This window comes from Anomalospiza imberbis, chromosome Z (assembly GCF_031753505.1).
Source record: "Anomalospiza imberbis isolate Cuckoo-Finch-1a 21T00152 chromosome Z, ASM3175350v1, whole genome shotgun sequence".
Taxonomy (NCBI): Eukaryota; Metazoa; Chordata; class Aves; order Passeriformes; family Viduidae; genus Anomalospiza; species Anomalospiza imberbis.
Genome location: NC_089721.1, coordinates 11,436,283 through 11,457,106, shown reverse-complemented (window position 1 = coordinate 11,457,106; position 20,824 = coordinate 11,436,283). Strand labels below are relative to the sequence as shown.

General features: G+C 35.0%; 1 protein-coding gene across 1 annotated transcript in view; it reads right to left on the bottom strand.

The window, feature by feature from the left end:
• The window catches only part of WDR70 (WD repeat domain 70), a 125,779-nt gene that overhangs the window by 77,019 nt on the left and 27,936 nt on the right, over positions 1-20,824 (bottom strand). The window contains exons 6-9 of the mRNA XM_068176283.1: positions 16,099-16,158; positions 10,999-11,132; positions 5,816-5,969; positions 4,430-4,506 (exon numbers count right to left, since the gene is read on the bottom strand). Coding sequence (XP_068032384.1) covers positions 4,430-4,506; positions 5,816-5,969; positions 10,999-11,132; positions 16,099-16,158 — 425 coding nt within the window. The remainder of the gene's footprint in view (positions 1-4,429; positions 4,507-5,815; positions 5,970-10,998; positions 11,133-16,098; positions 16,159-20,824) is intronic.

The window sequence follows — 20,824 nt, the reverse complement described above, 5'->3', positions numbered from 1 at the left end:
GTGTATACTCCTCCACACGTGCCAGTTGTGGCAGTTCCTCTTCTCAATCACAACTTGTAGATACACACATAGCATCAATATTCCCTCTTAAAAGTTTCAGAGCAGTCACTAAACTTAAGGTAATTTATTTTTACATCAATGTCTAGTAAAAAAACAAATAGGAATCTATGGCAGAATTTCCAGAGCTCGTCTTCACTGTACATAAGATCAGCACTGCACTCTCAGGACAAAATAGAGTAGATGCTTGCACCTTTTCCTCAGATATGCAATATTCTAAAGCTTTTAATTTCTCCTCTTATGGGTAGAGATGGTCTTGTTAAATTATGTGAAAGTGTAATATGTCAAGGTCTATGAACATCAAAGCACATTAATGTATAATGTCAGGAATGTCAAAACTGGGTACAGACAGGTCTCCTGCCTTGTAAAAAGAGTGTTTCAGGACTGGAAGAGACTTCCTTCTGTTTTTTTGTTTAAAACTATAAACATTCATATCAAAAATCACTATGTACTAGAGCCACATAAAGCTAGATTGGGCTTTGTCTCACCATCTTGCTTGAGAGAAGACCTTACTAACAGTTAACTTATTCACACAAACACCACACAACTCCAGATATAAAACCATTGCAAAGTATTGTACCTTGAAAATCCACTCACTACATTTTCAACAGTAATGCAACATGAAATTACATCTTAATTATTTATTGTCACTGAATAACATAAAGCTGTAAGAAACATCTGGCTATATCTGATCATAGGTTCATTTAGCCCTGTATTCAGAGTCTGGTCATTACAGTTAATTCCCTTCATTTCACCTTACTATCCACAGCTGTCATATAGAAGGTATTACAGTGCCTATTGCATTTTCTGTGTTTATGAGTGCTTCTAAACATGAATTTTCTCATCTCTTTTTAAACTTGCCTCCATGTCCTCCAGTGACAACACATTTCAGAATAAATCTGAGCAGCACTCAATTTTCTTTTTCTTTTATTAGTTCTAAACCTAACTATATCTACTTTCAAGAAACACCTTTTAGGTTTGGAAGAGATTTTCAAAAACAACAGTTCCACATTCATATCATCTTGGACACACATACCATCTTGGACAAACACTGAACACATACTCCCCTACTTAGACCTTTCTTCCCTAGAATAAAGACTGCCAGTCTTTTGGTCTGACCTGAGAAGCCCACAGTCTTCAAAGTTGAAGTTTCTTATAATTATATTGTTTTCTCTGCATGTAACATAAACCAAGTTTTTACATAGACTCTTCAACAGTTTCATATTTCGGCCAGCATTTCACTAAGTGCAAATCTGTTGGCTTGAACAGAAAAGTCAGCTTTACAAATTGATGAAATAATGTTCTTCAACACCTAAGGGTCAAATATAAATACTGGAATAAATGTAAAAAAGTTAGACTGACAGATAGATATAGTTGTAACTTTTAATGACATCCATAATTCATTCTATGCAAAATGTCGAAAAAACAGCATTAAATGAAAAAAATCTGGTTTCTAGAATGCTTGGTACAAATTACATTTACTTAAAATTCAGAAAACCTGTTTCCTTAAAGCAAAAACCAATAAAAGTTTCAATTATATCTTGCTGACACAGACCATTTCTTTCTTTAAACTCTCTGCCTTGACACGTAAGTACTCTAATGTTACTCTCCTATATAAAATAGTCTCTGAGAATACCATATTAAAGGAATCTTACAGAAGTTATTTTTCTCATTCAAAAATTACCACCAAAAAGAAGTCAGCAACTCACATGATACTGGATAAAACAGCTGGTATAATTCCAGCAACTGTTGTCAATTAGAATCATTGAAGCTGGAAAAGATGCTAAAGATCACTGAATTTAACCATTAACCGAAAACTGCCAGATCCCCCACAAATACATATACCTAATCGCTTCCAGGAATGGCAATTCCACCCATTCCCCTGGACAGCCTGTTCTAATGACTGATCACTCTTTCAGAGAAGAATTTTCTCCTAATTTCCAATCTAAACCTACTTTGGTGCAACTTGAGGTCCATCTCCTCTTGCCCTGTCTCTTGTTACCTGGGCGAAGAGACAGACTGGCACCTGGCCACACCGTCCTTTCAGGGAGTTGTAGAGAGCCTTACGGTTCCCCCTGTGCCTCTTCTTCTCCAGACTTAACCCCAGTTCTCTCAACTGCTCCTCATTAGACTTGTGCTCCAAATTTACTAATGGAACCTATATTTTCAAAGGTGTGCTACTCACTAGCTCAACTCACCTGCACACAACATGGTTAATGAAAATACCATTAATGCTTTTATTTATCTCTTTGAATTAATTAAGTTTTTGAAACTGACTAGATATTGGCATGATCAGATGACCTTCCCTACTCAGCCTTTTTAGTTCTGTATGCTTGCTGTGGGTCAGCAGTGCCGGGGCAGCCCCAAGGACAAACCCCATCCCAACAAACCCCATCCCAGAGCAGCGAGCACGGCCCAGAGAGGGGATGGTCCTGCTGGGCTCAGCCTCGGGGCGGCCTCACCTGGGGCCTGCTGGGCCCTGCAGGTGGAGAAGGATGGCAAGGTCCTTGAAGGTGTCCCAAGGAGGAAAACAAAGCTGGAACCTTCTGTGAGGAGCAGCTGAAGTATTTGGGCTTCTTCACTTTGGAGAAAAGGAGGCTGAGGTGTGACCTCACTGCTCTCCGCAGCCTCATGAGGAGGGGAAGGGCACAGGAAGGGGCTGAGCCCTTCTCCCGGGCAACCAGGGACAGGGATGCATGGAAATTGTTCAGAGATGTGCCACAGCAAGTTCTGCCAGGACACCAGAAGGCATTTCCTTTCTCAAAAGGTAGTCCGAGACCTACACAGGCTTCCTGGAGATATGGTTGATTGGTCAATTTCCTTAACAACAGCTTTAACTTCTGGACAGCTCTGAGCTGGTCAGACATTGGATGTCCATTGTAGGTCCCTTCCACCAGGCACTATTCTTTTCAATTCTCATTCACAGCTCCAGTCATAAGACTAATTACTGATTAAACTTTGGAGACATTTTAGTTTCTGTTATTATGAAATTTCACAGACAGAATACTGTGTTCAAGCCCCGTGGGGCAAATTAAGCAATACAAATTGTTTCTTTTCACAGGACATATCCAAATCCTGGAAAGACCTGTCACTAGCATGAGGCAAAATGCAATCAGTTTAAAATACTTTTCTTGTAATTTCAGCCATCTAGTGTCTGTGAAAATGTAATTAGGCATAGTGGTGTTTATCTGGTTTTCTCTTACTTGTCCAGACCATTTTAATTCACAGCAATTCAAGTATCAGGAATGCACTGACTGCATTTTTGGGGTATTAGTTAGGGGATTTGATTAGACAGGAGAAAATTAGACTATCTTCATCATTTATAGTATCTTAATTTGTTTTTCATGATCTACAAACTATTCAACCTAATAAAGAAACCCTACTAATGTCTAACTGCATTCAAAATATCAACAAACTGTCTGAAGTACTAATTCTAGCATTTAATAATAATTCCTATTATGGAAGTAGTACCTCTGTGCCTACAATCTGGAACAATATACAGTTTGTTCAACTGTATTTTTAAAACTTAATTTCTTCATAAAGCACAATGTAGCATTCAGACTTTTCTCCTTCTGACACGGTCTTACCAGAAACTGTGAATTTTCCCCTTAAAATAATATTTTCATGTACCCATGTGTTAAACCAGTAAATCAGTCCCTTTTAGGGGGAAAAGAAAACAAACTATGTTATTTAAAGTAATTGATAACTGAAATCTTCTTTTTAAAATGGACCACTCCACAGATACATTAGTAAGGAAAATCAATCTTTACTGTCACTCTAGAGTAAAGGATATTGCATATTTGAAACATCAGTAAAAAAATCATTCATGAACCTGCTACTGACAGCTGCAGTAACTTAATTAATGCAGATACCATGTGACATTTTACCATTTGATTCTAATCACAAAGATCAAGACTGAAGCCACAAAAAATTTCCAACAGTCTCTCTGACACTTGTCAAACAACATTCATCAATATTCAGTTACACCTAAAGTGAAACTTGTAACTTCCCATTGAAATCCTCAATCTTCCTAGTGAATTCAGTTACATTGAGTTTATCCACAGGAACTATTCTACTCCGGAGGAATACTGGGTAAAGTAAAATTTTGTCCAAGAATTTTTGTAAAAACAATTACCCAACAACTTTCATGAAATATTATTAAAATAAATTTAAGTTACAGAAATAAAATAATGCAAACAAAATACATTTATTATCTAGAGGCAAAACAAATATAATATTTGCTTCCAGATCTCACTATGTTTTTACTAAAGGTTAGAAAGAATGATATTTAAAGTAAATTATGGCCCAGTAAAACACAAGAGCTAAACAAGCCTCTCAAAAAACAGTGTCAAATACAGATCTCAATACTTACCCATCATTAGAACATGTCAAAAATTCTTCCTTTATCTTTGGATGCCAACAGCCTGAATTGAGCATTGCTGTGTGACCCTAAAGAAATAAACACAGAGGTCTTACAGGGACTTGTAAGCTGTCTTACAAGGTTTTACAACTTTTACTCCAAATCCTCCAAGTGGAATCAAGCTAACCCTTCTGACTGACATCAAGATGATTTAACAGATTGTATATACTCTATCCATTTCATCCTTGCTTGTTTTCATCTCTGAATTAGAAAAATCCTGACATTCTTCTACTGTTTTTTTTCTTTCAGAAAAGAGCATCAAATCAGACTTTGATTTTCTCTTGGGAGAATTGTAATGCAGAGGCATCACTACAGTGTCACACAAACATTTTCAAGCTACATAAGAATAACAGAATTAACAGTAACAACCAGGGTGACAGAGTACACCAATGTCAAACTACACTAGCCAAAGATCCTGTTGGAGAAAATTGAGGAAACAGAATTTTAGAATCAAGAGGGGTTTAACCTCAGATGAGTTTTTCATAAAATACTGAAGTTGCAAATTGACTAGTCAGTTGTTTTCCTTGAAGAAAAAAAAAAAAAAAAAAAAAACAGAAGGTGGGTGTTTTAGGCAAAGTAAGCAACTGCCATTATGATGACTATGAGTATAACTACATTATTAGACTATATATTGTCCAGTTGGCTTTACTTCTTTGAAATACAGGCACATGCTCATTGACTACATTCAAAGAGAAATTTGGAAACTACTCCTGGATTGCTGCAATGACTTCAGTTTGTTTTAAGCACAAATAAGGAGAGAAATACTGAAAAGGTAACGAGGCAATGTAACAAATATTTTAGCATTTTGACAGTTGGACTACAGTACACTAGAATTCTAGACATTTACAAGAGAAAGAAAATCTTCGTTATTTTTAAGCAAACTAGAACTAAAGCAGATGTTATTTGATGGTTTTATATATGTATCATCAGCCAAAAGAAATAGTCATCTGACAAGAGCAGCTTTAGGCAAAACAACATTTAGCCTAGTTATTTGGCAATATACATTACAAGAAATAAGTAAATCAATTTTATCATCAGTCTAAGCTTTAGATTTTATCATTACTTTTTAGGCTTAAGCTATTTAAAAAACTGACCTGAATTTAAATCATCTAGGTAAACAGAAGCATTGCACCAAAGTTTGTGAAAATACAAGGGCAAAGTGGTCAAAACACAACCAACTGTGGTTGAAGTACTTCAGAACTATGAATGAACCCTTCTTCATTCGCATTTTTAACTACCATTAAGAATATATGCATTTTTGCTTATTAGTCTTACACTCACAGTATGCAAGTAAACAACCTCCAGCCCCTGCCATGAATGTCCAGCCCCTGACTTTACCTTTGTGTTTGTCATATCCACAATGTACTGGTCTCCCTTTATGCATTCCATTACCGGGAAGCCATCTCTGTCAAGAACTTTTGCCTGAGAGTTACCAGAGACAACGAGAATGACATCTCCTGTGCTGCTATACTGTAAAGACTTGATTTGGTGACTAAAAAAGAAGAGGGGAAAAAAAAAAACAAAAACAAACAAACAAACAAAAAAATAAATTCAGTTAATGTTCCTGTAAACTTACATGAAAACAAAAGTGCCAGTGGTGAGAAACCATATTGCAGAATCAGACCTATATACACTCCTATATCAAGAGGCAGGAGACAGAAAATCTTTTACTAATGGAATAAAGTTTTTTATTCCAATATGTGTGTGCATATGTGTGTGTCATGTTTCTTTTAACCACACATAGCTTATCGAACACGTAAAATGTCATTTCTGGCAAACATATTTCTTTAAGAATGCTATTATAACTCCAATGGAAAAATAGTATGTGTCAGATTTAATTACCTAGAGACGAAAATTCTTTTTCATCTTCCCAAAAGTAAAATGTAGAATTACAGTAATCTGTAAATTACTATAAAAGGATGTTGTAGTCATACATAAAACTTCACTGTACCTCACATACCAGGATATTAGTCATAGGTCAGCATTCTTGCATTTTTTATTATGGTTAGGGCTTTAATTTTATCATACTTTAAGACAAAGTCATGCCCTGGAAACATGACAATAGATAACCATCTGTCTAATTTACTATGTCTATGTAACTGTTCATTTGTTTTAACAGTGTCCTCACATACATGTTCCATTGATTGAGAAAATATGAGGCAGAAACCATGGAATAATAATACTGAGATGACAAAGATGAACTGAAAGCGCAAAGCTGACTGATGAATGAAAAGCCCAATTCCAGCTTCAGCATATTTTCTAAGCATCTTGCATTATGAACAAATTTTGCAGTTCTTGTTGTATCTGAAGCAGATATCCCTTTGATCCCCTATACTTCATTATAAGGATAGCAAAGAATGTAAAGCAGTCTATCCACTTCACACGTGCCAGAATTTATGTCCCAGCACATTAACAGAATGTGCACAATAACATTACTTTATATTAATACTTCATCTCTATCTCTAGATTAAACTCAAGTACAGGACCAGAACACATTTGCCAGCTAGATTTGGATTCTCATGGCATCCAAAGTATTCTCAAAGAAATATCTTCCCATTGCTTAAGAACATTATTATGTGCATTCAAATCCTACCACCTTTCAGGAAAATACCTTTTAACATTATTTCCCATTAGTGAAGTTAACAGTCAGATGACCAAAAAAAAAAGTCAACTGTGCAACTTGTAACTTAATCTTTTGGTATTTCAGTTCTTACACAGTAGTGACTTCATGTAATTTTCTCAGCAGTAGCTATTATCTGTTAAATCTGTCCTCAAACCATGAGTTACAACACTCAAAATATTGTAATACTTACTTTAAAAAGTCCTGCATTGATCATAGTAATGTAAACTAAGCCTAAGTTTCTTATTCAAAAAATGTTTGGTAAAACTGATTACATTACAATTCAAAAGCTAAAAATTGCTTCAAGCACCCTATTATGTAATACCGACTGGCAGCCAAATTGGACTGAATATTATAAGCTAATCTTTAATAGAAAGGAGACATTTGAATTTGGGAATTTCCAAAATACATAACAGTCAGTGTCTGAATAAACATTCTGATTCTCAAGAGCAAAAATGAATACTTTCTCAGAAAAGAAGATGGCCAGCTACATTAAGCTCAGAGGAAACACTGAAAGAAATTACAGGAAACCCGCAAGAGAAATAATATCTAAAGTCTAGAATATTCTATCCAGACAGATAATAAACCTAGACTAAAGAATACATCAGATTCAGTTTTTGCAAAACAAACACCCTAGGAATTAAAAATTTTTTCTCAGTTGTACTTCCAAGTTCAATTGTCCAATCATATGATTCCTACAAAATATCCTGAGCCCCATCGGAGTACTGTACACAGAATGAAGCTCTTATTGGGTTATATTTCTCATACTCTAATGCTGAAATTGGAACAAGAAAACAGACAACATCTCCAAAGCACAGATTCATATTTTGCACTTATCACTGTTGAAATGTAAGAATAAAAAATAAACATTTAAAAACTAGACTAAAACATATTTTCACTTGATGCATGTCTCATGCATGAAAAGGATCTGACCACTAGGTAATAACAAGCAGTTCAGAAGTAAAATCTGATTTCTGAAAGAATCCACAATACATAGGGTCTTCTGAAAAAAAACCCTGTTTTCAGACACCAAAATACTGAAAGTCAAACTGCAGGCATTAATACTATTAACACCATGGTGTTCATAATTCAAACAACGTCCTCTCATTGCTTCTTAGTAGTTCTGTATCAGCATGTCTGAACAAAGTTTTCTTTTGTCTTAAAATTTCTCCCAGTAAGAAAAAGCAACTGATTTTACAGCAACCAGCACAATGGAACATAACCAATAATTTATCAAATCAGTCATGTGAAAATATTAGCTTTAGAGAAAAGATTTCCATAACCTTTACCTAAAGAAAAAAGACCCAAACCCATACCTTCTTGACTGTGCAATGTGACTTTTAAATTCATGTCTGAAAATTGCTTCTCTAAGTAGAGTATTTGCAAAGTCCCACTTTTCTGATATTTACTGGAACATGGCCAAAATTGAGGCTTTGCAAAGGCAGTTCTTTAAGAAAATATTTTTGGTTTTTATTAATGTTATAGCAAAAGTCTTGGGAAACTTATAAAAACAGTTCCTTTTAATAGCATTAATCTAAGTCATTTTGGTTTAAAACTGCCAAATTTGCACAGTACTTTGTACCAGGACCTGCAGAACAGAGCTATATAAATGGCTAGAATCATGACACATAAATATTTTCTCCATAACAACTTTGCCTCACACTTGCTTTTGGCTTAACACTAAGGTATGGCTTGAAAGTACTAGCTTTGTGTCAGGCTGTTGTTTTTTTTAACTTTACATCACAAATCTAAGGAGAAATTAGCAGAGTAACCTGATATTATGCTACAAAATGGAGCGTTGACAATACAGAATTGATCTCAGGCTCCTTCATTCTTAAAATGAAATTAAATTTATGGCTTCAGATCTGGATTTCTGCTAACACCTAATGTTTCCATACCAGAACTCCTCAGAATTCTTTGAAATTCAAGTCTGTGAATGCTAATAGCCCGTCAATAACAAACTTCATAGTGAAAAAAGTAATATAAGAACATATATACACCTGGACACAAGTTATATAATATTCCACATAGTATTCACCAGCTTGTCTCAATGTCAGCATGAAAGAACTTGAAGCTGAATCTTTTTACCAGACAGAGATATAGTTACAGTTTTACGTTTAGAAAAAGACACAGAAGTTATATTTGAATGATAACTTTTTAAACCCCCAAAATTAGTTCATGAGACTTGCATCATTTCCAAACCTCACACCAGTCAAGTCTATTTTTAATATTACTTCATGTTTATGTTTTAAGTACTTTATTTATACATCAAGGTATTAAAATCACAAGAATTTCAAAATGAACATTTATATAAAATACTTGTGAGGTTCTTGCAACACAATAAATGAAGAGTGTCAAGAATAACAAGTATTTTAAGTTCATATTTTACCATTAGTTTTTTGCTAAAAGGAGCTTACCAGTTTATCTGCAAACTCTTCCTGAAATAGAACATTAACATATAATCTACTTGTGGTTTTTATACAATATTTATGTTTTACACCATTATTAGCATGTACTACTAAATTTGAATGCACTCTTCTGCTAAACTTGAAAATGCTTCATTAAAATAATTTTCTACTGTGGGAGTAAAGACTGTCAGCTCTTTCTGCTCAGTTATGCCAGAGGAAGGACAACACCAATTATATCCTGCTAACTAATGATCTAAATGAAACTCATGTCAGAAAAGTCTGAATGTCACTTCACATGCGAAAATTTTTTTTTATTGATTTGTTCCTAAGTGGCATGTTTACTTAATTATGTTTTCAAAGTAAATGTATAATTTGTCAGCTTATTATAAGAAGTCAAGATCTGTAAAAGAGATTGGAACTGCATAATGCATTAAAGCAAACATTTTATTTTTCTGATTTTCAGACTTCAGAACAACAGTAGAATCCCTTTCTATTTTGCTCCTGTTAAGGATAACAGTCCTAACTTCTCCTCATCTTTCATTATCTAGATTTTGGCATATTTGTAGTCAGTTACACGCATTCTAGCCTTCCAAACTGACCAGAACTCAGCTGTAGCTTTTTAAGACAGTAATGATTAAAAATAGACATTCTAAGTACTGCTTACTCTGTGTATAATAAATTTCAATCCCTTTTTCAATCACACCAGAGTACCTTACAAACCGTACCACATAAGCCAGATCAAAAAGTACCTTGCTAAAACTACTGTGTTTTATTTTATGCTACATAAGTTCAGTGTGCACTACTGTTGAAGGAGTTCTGTATTCCAGTGCTCTGGAATAATTAAATGAACTCACTTCACTTACTTTCTAAATTACCAGTGAACAATACAGATAGTATGGAAATAACTCTCTTAAAATGCTTCCTGCATTTTCTTTTCAATTTGCATATACAGAAACATAGAAATAAATGCAAATAAGTATATTTTTTCTTTAAGAAAGACAGCATTTCACACTACATTGTTTTTCAGTGATAACTGCAATGCAAAGGACCAGTGCTTTCTGAAACACAGGACTTCATGAAAATTAAATAAATCACCCTTCCCTTCAGAAATCCTGCCAGGAACTAGACAGGCTCCCCACAAAGGGACCAATTGTTTTAAGTTGCTTCTTCTCTTAATTAGTTTTTATATAAGCAGAATACATATAGAATATATATTCTGTCAGTTACAACTATGATAGTCAACTTGTCTTTGAGAATTTCTTTTCTGATGTGCTATTCACAATTGCACTGGCAAATTCACCTGTAGCTTTCTAAAAGGGGAAAATATACAAGTCACTTCAAAAAGCAGGAAAATAAATAAGCAGACAAGTTCTTAGGTTCACATTCCTTGGTATTCAAGAGCCTTTTAAACAAGCTGTCTTACAAGGCTTTTGTGCATTCTACCAGGAGCTTCACATGAAACATTAAGTGCAAAAGGCAGCCTTCATGCCTACCATTCACAAGGCTGGAGTGACCGAAAAGCTTGGAGAGAGGCATCCATTCCAGCAAAATCCCAAAATTTTACATCATAATCATATCCACCAGTTATCAAACGAGCACCTGAAGGATCCAACCCCAAAGCAGAAACCTGTAAAGAAAAAAAATATATAATCATAATTATTCAAGCTTTTTTATTTTTTCCACAATCTTTCAAGGTGTCACCAAAACATAAACTGCTACTAAAGTTAAAAAATAAAACCAAACCCAAGCCTCAAACAACCCAGAGCACTGGTTTCTTACCTAAATATCTTAGCTATATTTTAATTTTGAAATTTCACTACCTTGATAAAGTTTTAGTACTTTTGAAGTAGTAGTAAGAATGGAAATAACAATTACAGTCTGAAAAAACCACTTAAGACAGCTGAGAAAAAAATAGTTTACAGTGATTATTTCCTAATCATCTCATTGCAAAATGTGGCTAAGTATTTCTGTGAAGAAAACTATACTCTATGCTTCTATGAAAAGTACAAAAAGTATTTCTAGCAAGGTAAAAAAATGGTGTTTAACATTCACCAGTTTAAGATCCTAAGTTTATTCAAGACAGCTCATGTGCATATACACTTTGCTTAGTTAAATTTCTCTTCTGAAAAAGAAAGAGAAGAATAAAACAGGGTATAAACTTGATTTTTTTAAATCACAGATTTTTAAAATATACTATTGTAACAAAATAGGTAAAATAACTTCTCAAAACCCATTTCTTTTATTAACAAAACCAGCTTCTCAGAGCTATTCAAAATTCTGAGGAAAGAATTCTAATGCTTATTATTCTCATCTGTTATTCTCAAATCATAGATCAAGTAAAACAGGAATTTTATTGAAAATCTGTTTTAATTCTCTATTTGAAGAATGGTAATGTTCTATAGTACAATATATACTATTTCATCTACTAAAATAAATAGTAGTGTTAAAATCACTATATAGAGAAATAAGGTAACAGAAGGCACTTCACTTGAAATTATATAAAATAATTATTTAAAATCATTTACCTTCAAAATTATTTCTTTTCCTCTCACAGTTATGAAAATAATGTATTTACTACTATGATTTCAAACATTAATATAAGATGTGCTGAACAATGTGCTAAATTAATTTAGATACCAAGAGATTAATTCTCAAAAAACAAAGTCATCTACATAAGAGAGTGATGAAACGCTCTATCAAAAATATAAAACTGGTGTATTTTTGGAATTACTCAAAATTACACCTAATCTGAATTGTTAAAATGCCTGAAGAAGTTTTCATTAAAAGATAAAACTAAGATGGAATTCATGCTTGCATTTTAATGGAGCCCATGGGTAAAACCTAGACTATAACCAGCAGATTACTTTTAACAAAAACAAAACAAAAACATGGGTCATCCCACATTTATAAGACAGATAATCATCACACTGAAAAACCCTTTCAGCAAGAAGAAAGATAACACAACACAATAAAGTAGTACTATTACTAGTAGTACCAGTAGTAGCAGAAATCATAATGGTAATGATGATGATAATACTAATACTACTAACAATAATGTTATACAAAATGTCAGGAAAAACACTGAAAGAAATAAAACAGAAAATTCTGAAGGAAAAAGAATTCACCAAGAACATTTGACCTATACAAAACCATGTGGAAAAAAACCCAATCAAACAAAAACACTGTATACAGAATAAAAGACAAAAAAACCCTTCATTTCTGAGTGGAGGGTAATGCCTGAGAATAATATCATGAATACGGGTTAGCAACACTGAATGTCTTCGGGGAAGAAAAGAACTCAAGGGAATTACTTTCAGATGCCTAAAACTGTATTAAAAATTCTAGATATGGATGTACAAAAATACCAAGAATTTTACACAGAAGACGCTCACCGGTATGTATCTTCTTTACACATATACATGAGAAGTACTGACAGGAACAATGATTTAATGCAGACACATAGTAATACCACCAAAAAAAATTTGTCTCAAAGATATATCAGTCTACTACTGTACTTTTTTCTCAAAGCTTTAGTATACATCTATATACACTGTGTTATGGAGACTTTTAAAACTTATGTAAACTGTTGAATAGTTCCCACAGAAAATATTTTAAAGCGTGGAAACAAGTTCATGAAAAAAGTAACCTACAGAAAACAACTGTCCCCATAAAAACAACATGTATTAATGAAATTTATTCTTTAAGATGGACAACTTGCTCCCCTAGCATTTAGATTTCCCTACACGAATTAGTATGGGCTTCTTTTGAGTTTTCTTTTTCCAGTTTTATGGAGGAGAAGTTCACTTAGCTATTCCTTATCTTATCAAAGACTCATTTCTAGTCAGCTTCTCCTTTAGGTTCCCACTGCTGCTGACCAGCTCTGTGATGGCCACCTTTTAAGCCTCACCTCCTACGGCAGGAGCAGGGTATTCCCCAATGTTGGAAGTCAAGCAGGTGAGGCAGAAGTCCGGCTTGGCTGACATGGGATTTTCTCTTGGAAGTAAGGCAAAAAAGAAAGGTATATGCCCAGTGAAAGCGAAGTCAGGTGACATGGGAAGAATACAGAGATGCTGCTTATTACTGCAGGGAGAAAATCTGTGGAGCTAAAGCTCAGCTGGAGTTGAAGCTGCCCAGAACCATGGGGAAAACAAGAACTTTTTTTATTTCAAGCTTATTGATGATTAAAGGCATATTTCTACACTTTAACCATTAATATGGTTAAAGTGTAGAAATAATATCGGCCCATTAAAGGATTCAGCTCCCAGCCAATCCTGAAATTGTGCAGGATCTGCTGCTCCAAGTGGATCCCTACATCAGCCTATGGAGCCTGAGGAGATTCATCGGAGAATCCTCAAAGAGCTGGCTGACTTTATTCCAAAGCCTTTCAGACAGTTTTGGGAATCGGGAGATGTCCCAGCTGATTGGAAACTGATGAAAGTTGTCCCAGTTTTCAAGAAGGGCAAGAAGAAGGACAATGCTGTCATCAGTCACCACCAGCATGGCTTCATGAGAGGAAAAGTCTTGGGTACTGGAAAAGGCTCCCCATGGAAGTTGTCACAGCAGTTGACAGAGTACAAAATGTGTTTGGACAATGCTCTTGGGTACATGGTGTGACTCTTAAGGATGGTGCTGTGCACAGCCAGGGCTTGAACTTGATCATCTTTCTGAGGCTCTTTCCAAGTCAGAAAAGTCTGTGAGTCTGTAACTCAGGTACCTCACAGTATTTCATATATACAATGCCCTCATACAGCCAACTGTCTGAAAATAGTACTTTCAAGAAAACCAAGATGTGGCAAAAATGAAGGTCCTATTCACCAGGCAACTGATTCCTCTTTAGTCTAAATGTACTGCTGTAATTCAGAGGCATTCACTTGCAGAAATATTTTAAAATGTGTTATCTCTTATGTTTCTAAAAAGAATATGCCCCTTTTACAACTTAAATGGAAATTTGGAACCCTAGCCATTTCTTTCATGATTTCTGACATGTAGAAAAACTGGGCATCTCCAGATTAATCAGAACACTCAAGTGTTCTATTCAGTAACTTTTATATGAGGGAGCAGTTGTGAAATGAGATATTATAAAGTACAAATGTCATATTCTTTCTCATACCCACCTATATATCAAAACTACAATGAGAAATAAAAAATATATATGAAGTTTCATTGGGAACAGTAATTCCTATTACACTGTACAAGCAATACAACTGGGAAATTAATCACGTTTCTGGGAAGACTCTCTAGGTTGGGAAATCTTTCCTGAGATTTCTCAGCTGCACAGGAATAAAGTCATCATCAAATCCACATTCATAAGATTGAAGAGGTACAGATGGGATACATAAGCTTAGCTGAAATACAGTACACTGTATGAACAAAATGAGAAGACTGTACGTAAAAAATTGGGGCAAAACAGAAAAATCAAGACATGAAGTTACTCCCATCCTTATGCGTGTAAGGTCAGGGGTAAATGGTTTCACTATTCTAAAACAAACAAAAAAAAATAGACAACCCTTCTACAGAAGAGATTTTTTTTTCAATATGTTTAATTTACTGCATCCAGTCTAATCCAACTGCACTATATATATCCCACATTACAATTCACCTCTGTTTAAGGTGATGACAGCTGCATTCTTCTGCAGTCAAAATATCTCAGAAGTCTTCCAGAACTGTAACTTCCACTTTACAAGGCCTTTTAGTTAGAAATAACATGAGCTTACTCTTTAAGAAGTCATGAAAAGATTTACTGGTTTAATATAGAGAAAAATAAATCAAAAAAATTTACCTAACAAAGTTTGTTAGGGCATGTATTCAAGAAACATACTGCAGAAGCAGTTACTGTCACACGTAAAATAGGAAACTGATTTGCACTAGTACAATACTCTGCAAAACCTAATAGTTATAGAAATTAATATGCAAAGCAGTTGCATGCACAATGTGTAGAAAAATCCACTCTATTTTCTTTAGTGTAATGCATTGCATCTCTTTCATGTCAATCAGCCCACAAAAACAATTTAATTATACAGAGATAGAAATATATAGCACAGAAAAAGACACTTCCAAGTTTGCTTGTGGTTCTTTAAAAAAAGCAAAGGAGCAGTACTGGAGATAAAAACTAGAAAAGATGCAGTCAAAGACAAGGAAGAACAAGATCTCAAGAAATTAAGAATAGTATATAAAAGGCACTAGAAGACTGAAGTAAAATGAAGTATTAGCTGCAGAGAAATTGTTGGCAATAACATTTTCCTTTAAACCCACGACCAAAGAAAGGTCTAGATTAGACCCATGTCTACATATTAGGAAGGTCCATCCTAGAAGAAAAACTCTTAACAATTACAGAGAACATACTTGATGAAAGTAAGATTACAAGTGAGTCAAACTGAGCCATATTTAGGTTATTACAAGAAATTGAAGTGGTAGTCATGAAACACACTTTCAACTGCACTAAGAAAAAAGACTGACTAAAATAACAAATCAAGGAAAAAAACTGCTTTTTGAACTTTAGCTTAACTGCTTTTTGAACTTTTTACTTAACTTTGTTAAGTATTTGTTAACAATTCTAGAAAAGCACAAATGGTTGAAAACATGTTATTACTTACTGTCTTTGTTCCATGTTGGAGTGTAATTTCATGAGAATCTGGGATTTTCTTGACAGGGTTCTGTAAAAAAAAGAAAATTCACCTCTGTGAAAACAGTGCTATCCCCAAAAAACGCTCTAAAGCAATATCTGTAAAAGTAAGAAGGTCTCCATCACACCAGTTGTAACACGAGGAGGAGAAATGGGAAAATCATAAACCAGAGACTGATTTCACACTTATATTTGCATGGATAGACTCCCAAAAATATGACAAATAATTGTTTTAAAAATATGACACCATCTTAAGACTAAAACACAAAAATATTTTTTTTTCTCTTTGGAAGATATTGTTCATACAGAAAGAAATGTAATGGAAATACTCAAGTACTTTTGAGCAACTTTCTACGAAGGTCATGTGAATCATTACCCTCAAAATGCTTATTTATCTGGCACCACTCCAGTTTCCTAAAATAGACTCTATCTATCCTCTTGGTGCCTGACATCTTTGCTATAATTTTCTGTTGCCAAGTATGATTTTAAAATAATTTTAGGCACATTTTATACTACACATTAAATCTTCTGCCTTATCCATCTCTGCCAATCCCTTCACTACTTTTCACGCTTCACAGAAACATCTCTATAGGATCAGGCTGATTACCGTCATACTTTTTTATCTTCTTTATCAGTTCCATCTTTTATTTCTCTGATAAAACTGAAACTTTCATTATCTTTGGTTTAGCTACACCTACCCTTCTTCTAACTTTACTTAAACTACAAGGGAGTACATTTAGATTAGACATTATTCTTTACTGTGAGGGTTGTTAGGCACTGGCACAGGTTGCCCAGAGAAGCTGTGGATGTTTCATGCCTGGAAATGTTCCAGGTTGTGTTGGATGATGCTCTGAGCAACTCGGTCTAGTGGAAGGTGCTTCTGCCCGTGGCTGAGAGGTTGAAATGAGATAGTCTGTAAGGCGGGAGGGCATGGAGCCTGTTCATGTGCTTTCATAACTTGTCTTCCAGAGCATCCACTTTGCTCTCTGAAGCCCTACTGGGAAGCAACAAGACATCCCCTGCTAACGGGAAGTAGAGAAAAAATCTTCTGCTTTCCCTAGTTTCCATGTGTGGACTTCATTTTTACTTCATTAAGCTGCCTTTATCTCAATCCATGTGACTTTTTTCCATCTTCTTCTCTTCTCCCACTCCACCCTGCTGAGGATGGGAGTGATAAAGCAGCCTGGTGGATACCTGGCATGCAGCCAAGGTCAGCCCACCACAAGGTAACAGTAAAGGTTTACCAATAGCTACACATGACATCCTGACAGGTATAGCCCACATGGCACCAAGTGACACTTTCAAAGACTCAGTGGTTTAGAAGCTGAGAAGCAGTTGTAACTCAAAATTCTCAAGCGAAGCTGTGATTATGAAAATGAGTTTATTGTTCAACTGACACTACAAAGGACACAGACAAAGGTATAATTATAATACAAATTAGGTTTACAATGTTCCATCATTCCCTACACTATAAACTGGTATTTGCAGTTTCTTGGGATGCAAAAAACTGCTCAGCAGCCATTGCCTGCACTTGTATTCCAAGAACATTCCATAAAAACCAAAGTATGAAAAGCAAACAGTTTCCAAGATTCATCCACAGCAGCCATCACGCACAACAAAAGATGTGCTATTTTTGTGAATCAAAGGCTTTCATAGAAAACACTGCCTTAATCACTGCAAGGTTGCATTTCTGCCTTGGAATATTATAGAATTCTTCATTTCATGTACCTTACCACAAAGGTAGGTATTGTATGTCTATATCATGTCAGCACTGAATTTAATTTTTAGAGGGTATCTTAACTACTTTGAGAGGTCTTTCAGTAAGTCAAAGAAAAAATTATTTATTAATAAACAAAATCATCTAGAACAAACTTACTTTAATTGCTAGTGACAATAATTATATCCCCTTTTTTATGAAAAGGTGACAATAATTAAATCCCCTTTTTATGAGAAGAGTGAAGCATTAACATGAAAACATTTTTGCTTTACACCACACTCACATTAAACAGTATTCTGGCTACTCATTTTAGGGAATAAGAACAGACAGGAATATATTCTGCCACCTGATAAATCAAACATTCTGAGCCTAAAAGTCAGACACTTGGCGACTGCTACTGGTGCTAAGCTCTACAGTGTCCGAGGGATGCATGACAGTTAAAGTAACTGTTTAGACTATTCAAAACAAAAAAATTAAGATAACAACATCCAGGAACATATCTTGGCATAACATCTTCAAATTAGCTAAATATTTACAAAAAACCAAGATGGCTTATTCTATTTTAGTTAACCATAAACTTCCTAAATAACTCAGAATGCTGTATCTCTAATGTGCCACAGCACATGCCTATAAGCACACAAGATAATCAGATGCAACTACCAGCACTACTGCACTTTTCCAGTTACATTCCAAAGAATAATGAATACCATAAAATCCTTTTTTGTTCACACTTTGAAAGGGAAACACAGCTAATACATTTAGGCTGACTGAACATATGGATATCAGGTATACTGGAATATTACTGTAAGTGTGAAAAAAATGAAAAGATAGAGTTTGTCTGAAATGTACCTGCACTTCAAGGACCTCAGCTGTTGCTTAGATTTCAGATGTAAACTTTACACAAACTGATTATATGATTTCACTAATACTGTTCTGCAACATTTGTATAGTGATTAAAACTACAGGAGATAAAATCTTTACAGAATTTCCAGAATGTTTTTGTTGTTGCTGTTATTTTCTTTTAAAGCCCATGAGGAAAAGACAATATTTTAAATTTCTGCTTCAGCAGAAACAGAGGAATATAGTTATGGTGTTGACATATCTCCTAGTATTTTTACAAAAATTCTCAATTCTCAATACAAGATTAATATAAATTAAATTTGTGAAATAGAGTATTCTACAAATTCACAGTTTTTTCTCAAAATGAATAGTCTTACCTTAAAAGCAATTTCTGCAAAGGGACACTGCAAATCAGCATCACATCTGCAGTATGGAGTTTCAATTCTTTCAGGGAATTCCAGCCCTGGTTGAGTGTTATACTCCTGTGCCTAAAAACAATCTATTCTATTTACTGCACCGCTGTCTGTAAATATTGTGGATTTTTTTTCCTTGTTCCTTTTGGGAGTTTCCTAATTCTCAAACAGTACTCAGAAAATACATCACTAGCAACCAGAGGCTGAAATGACATTAGTCTCCCCAGAATGCCTTGAGAAAAATCAAAGACAAAATAAAAAAATCAAATAAACCAAAATTACTCTTTCATGGCCCAATCAGAGAAGGGAAAAATTACACATTTATACCTAGAAGAACCTCAACTGTTCTGTCTGCAGAGTTTTGTATATAAATGGAAATTATATTGTATGAGAAAGACTTGCAAGCTATAGGTAATCTTTCACACATCAGGCCCTTAAATCGAAACTTTTCTGGGAAACTACAATACTATAATTTACAGAGAAAAATTACTTATTTTTTTCTCTGTGTTTGGAATTGCCTTCTTTGACAACTTCAAGATCAAATGCTGTCCTGGAAAAAAATCTGGATAGCTCCTTTGTTCTCAGTTCTCTCCTGAAACACTGGATTCCTGAAAACTTGAAAAGACTATCATTCGTGAGAGCAGAGCTATGTCACATCATGGAGAAAAAAAATGCAAAACTACTGCTGGTTGAACTAAAAGGTGAGCACTTTCCCTGCCTTGAGCAAGAGAAAAGGTTAAAGCTGGTTTGGCTACTACCTACTTTAAATATCTTTAAGAGAGCCTTTAAATTGATCAGGGAGCTGGAGCACTTCTCTTGTGAGGACAGGCCAGGAGCATGCCTTAGCCTGGAGAAGAGAAGGCTTTGAGGAAACATTATTCCTGTATCTGAAGGGGGCCTCAAAAAAGCTGGAGGGACTTACCACAAGGACATGTTGCATTAGGACAAAGAGGAATAGGTTTAAACTGTGAAAGAGGGTAGGTTTAGGTTAGATATTATGAAGAAATTATTTACTGTGAGGGTGGTGAGGCACTAGCACAGGCTGCTGAGAGAAGCTGTGGATGCCCCAGTCCTGAAGTTTTTAAGACCAGGCCTGGATGCGACTCTAAGCAACCTGGTTTAGTTGCAGGGACATTGGAATGAGATAGTCTTTAGGGTCCCTTTCAATCCAAACCATTCAATAACTTTAAGTGATTCTACTATACTAAAAGCACCCTTCTGCTCCAAGTGTATGCACACTCTGCTCTTTTGGGGCTCTGGTTTGATATACGCCATAGGGAAAATACTGTCTTTTCATAGGCAGGAATGATGAGAAGGAGGCAAGAGCTACACTTCACAGAGATTTCTCCATTTATAGTGAAACTACAGGTTTTGCAGAACAAGTATCAGAGAGGTAGTCTGACACAGATGATTACTGCCTTATTTGAAGACAGACAGAAATGACTGGAATACTAAATGGGCAGCAGGAATAGCTGGTGGAAGTGGAAAGGGAACAACAAACCCTAGCAATAAACAGTAATCCAAGTGCCTCCATCTACTTAAGAACTTAATCCCCCTACAGAAACGTCCCCCTACAGAAGGCCATGTTTTAATCGTTCAAATCTCAGTCCTTCTGGCAATTAAGAAAAAAGGATTTTCTATTTTTGTGCCTTTTGTTTAAATACAAAATATTCATGTTTTCTTGAAAGTTATTTTAAAGCTTATTATCGTCCCATCCAAAATGACTG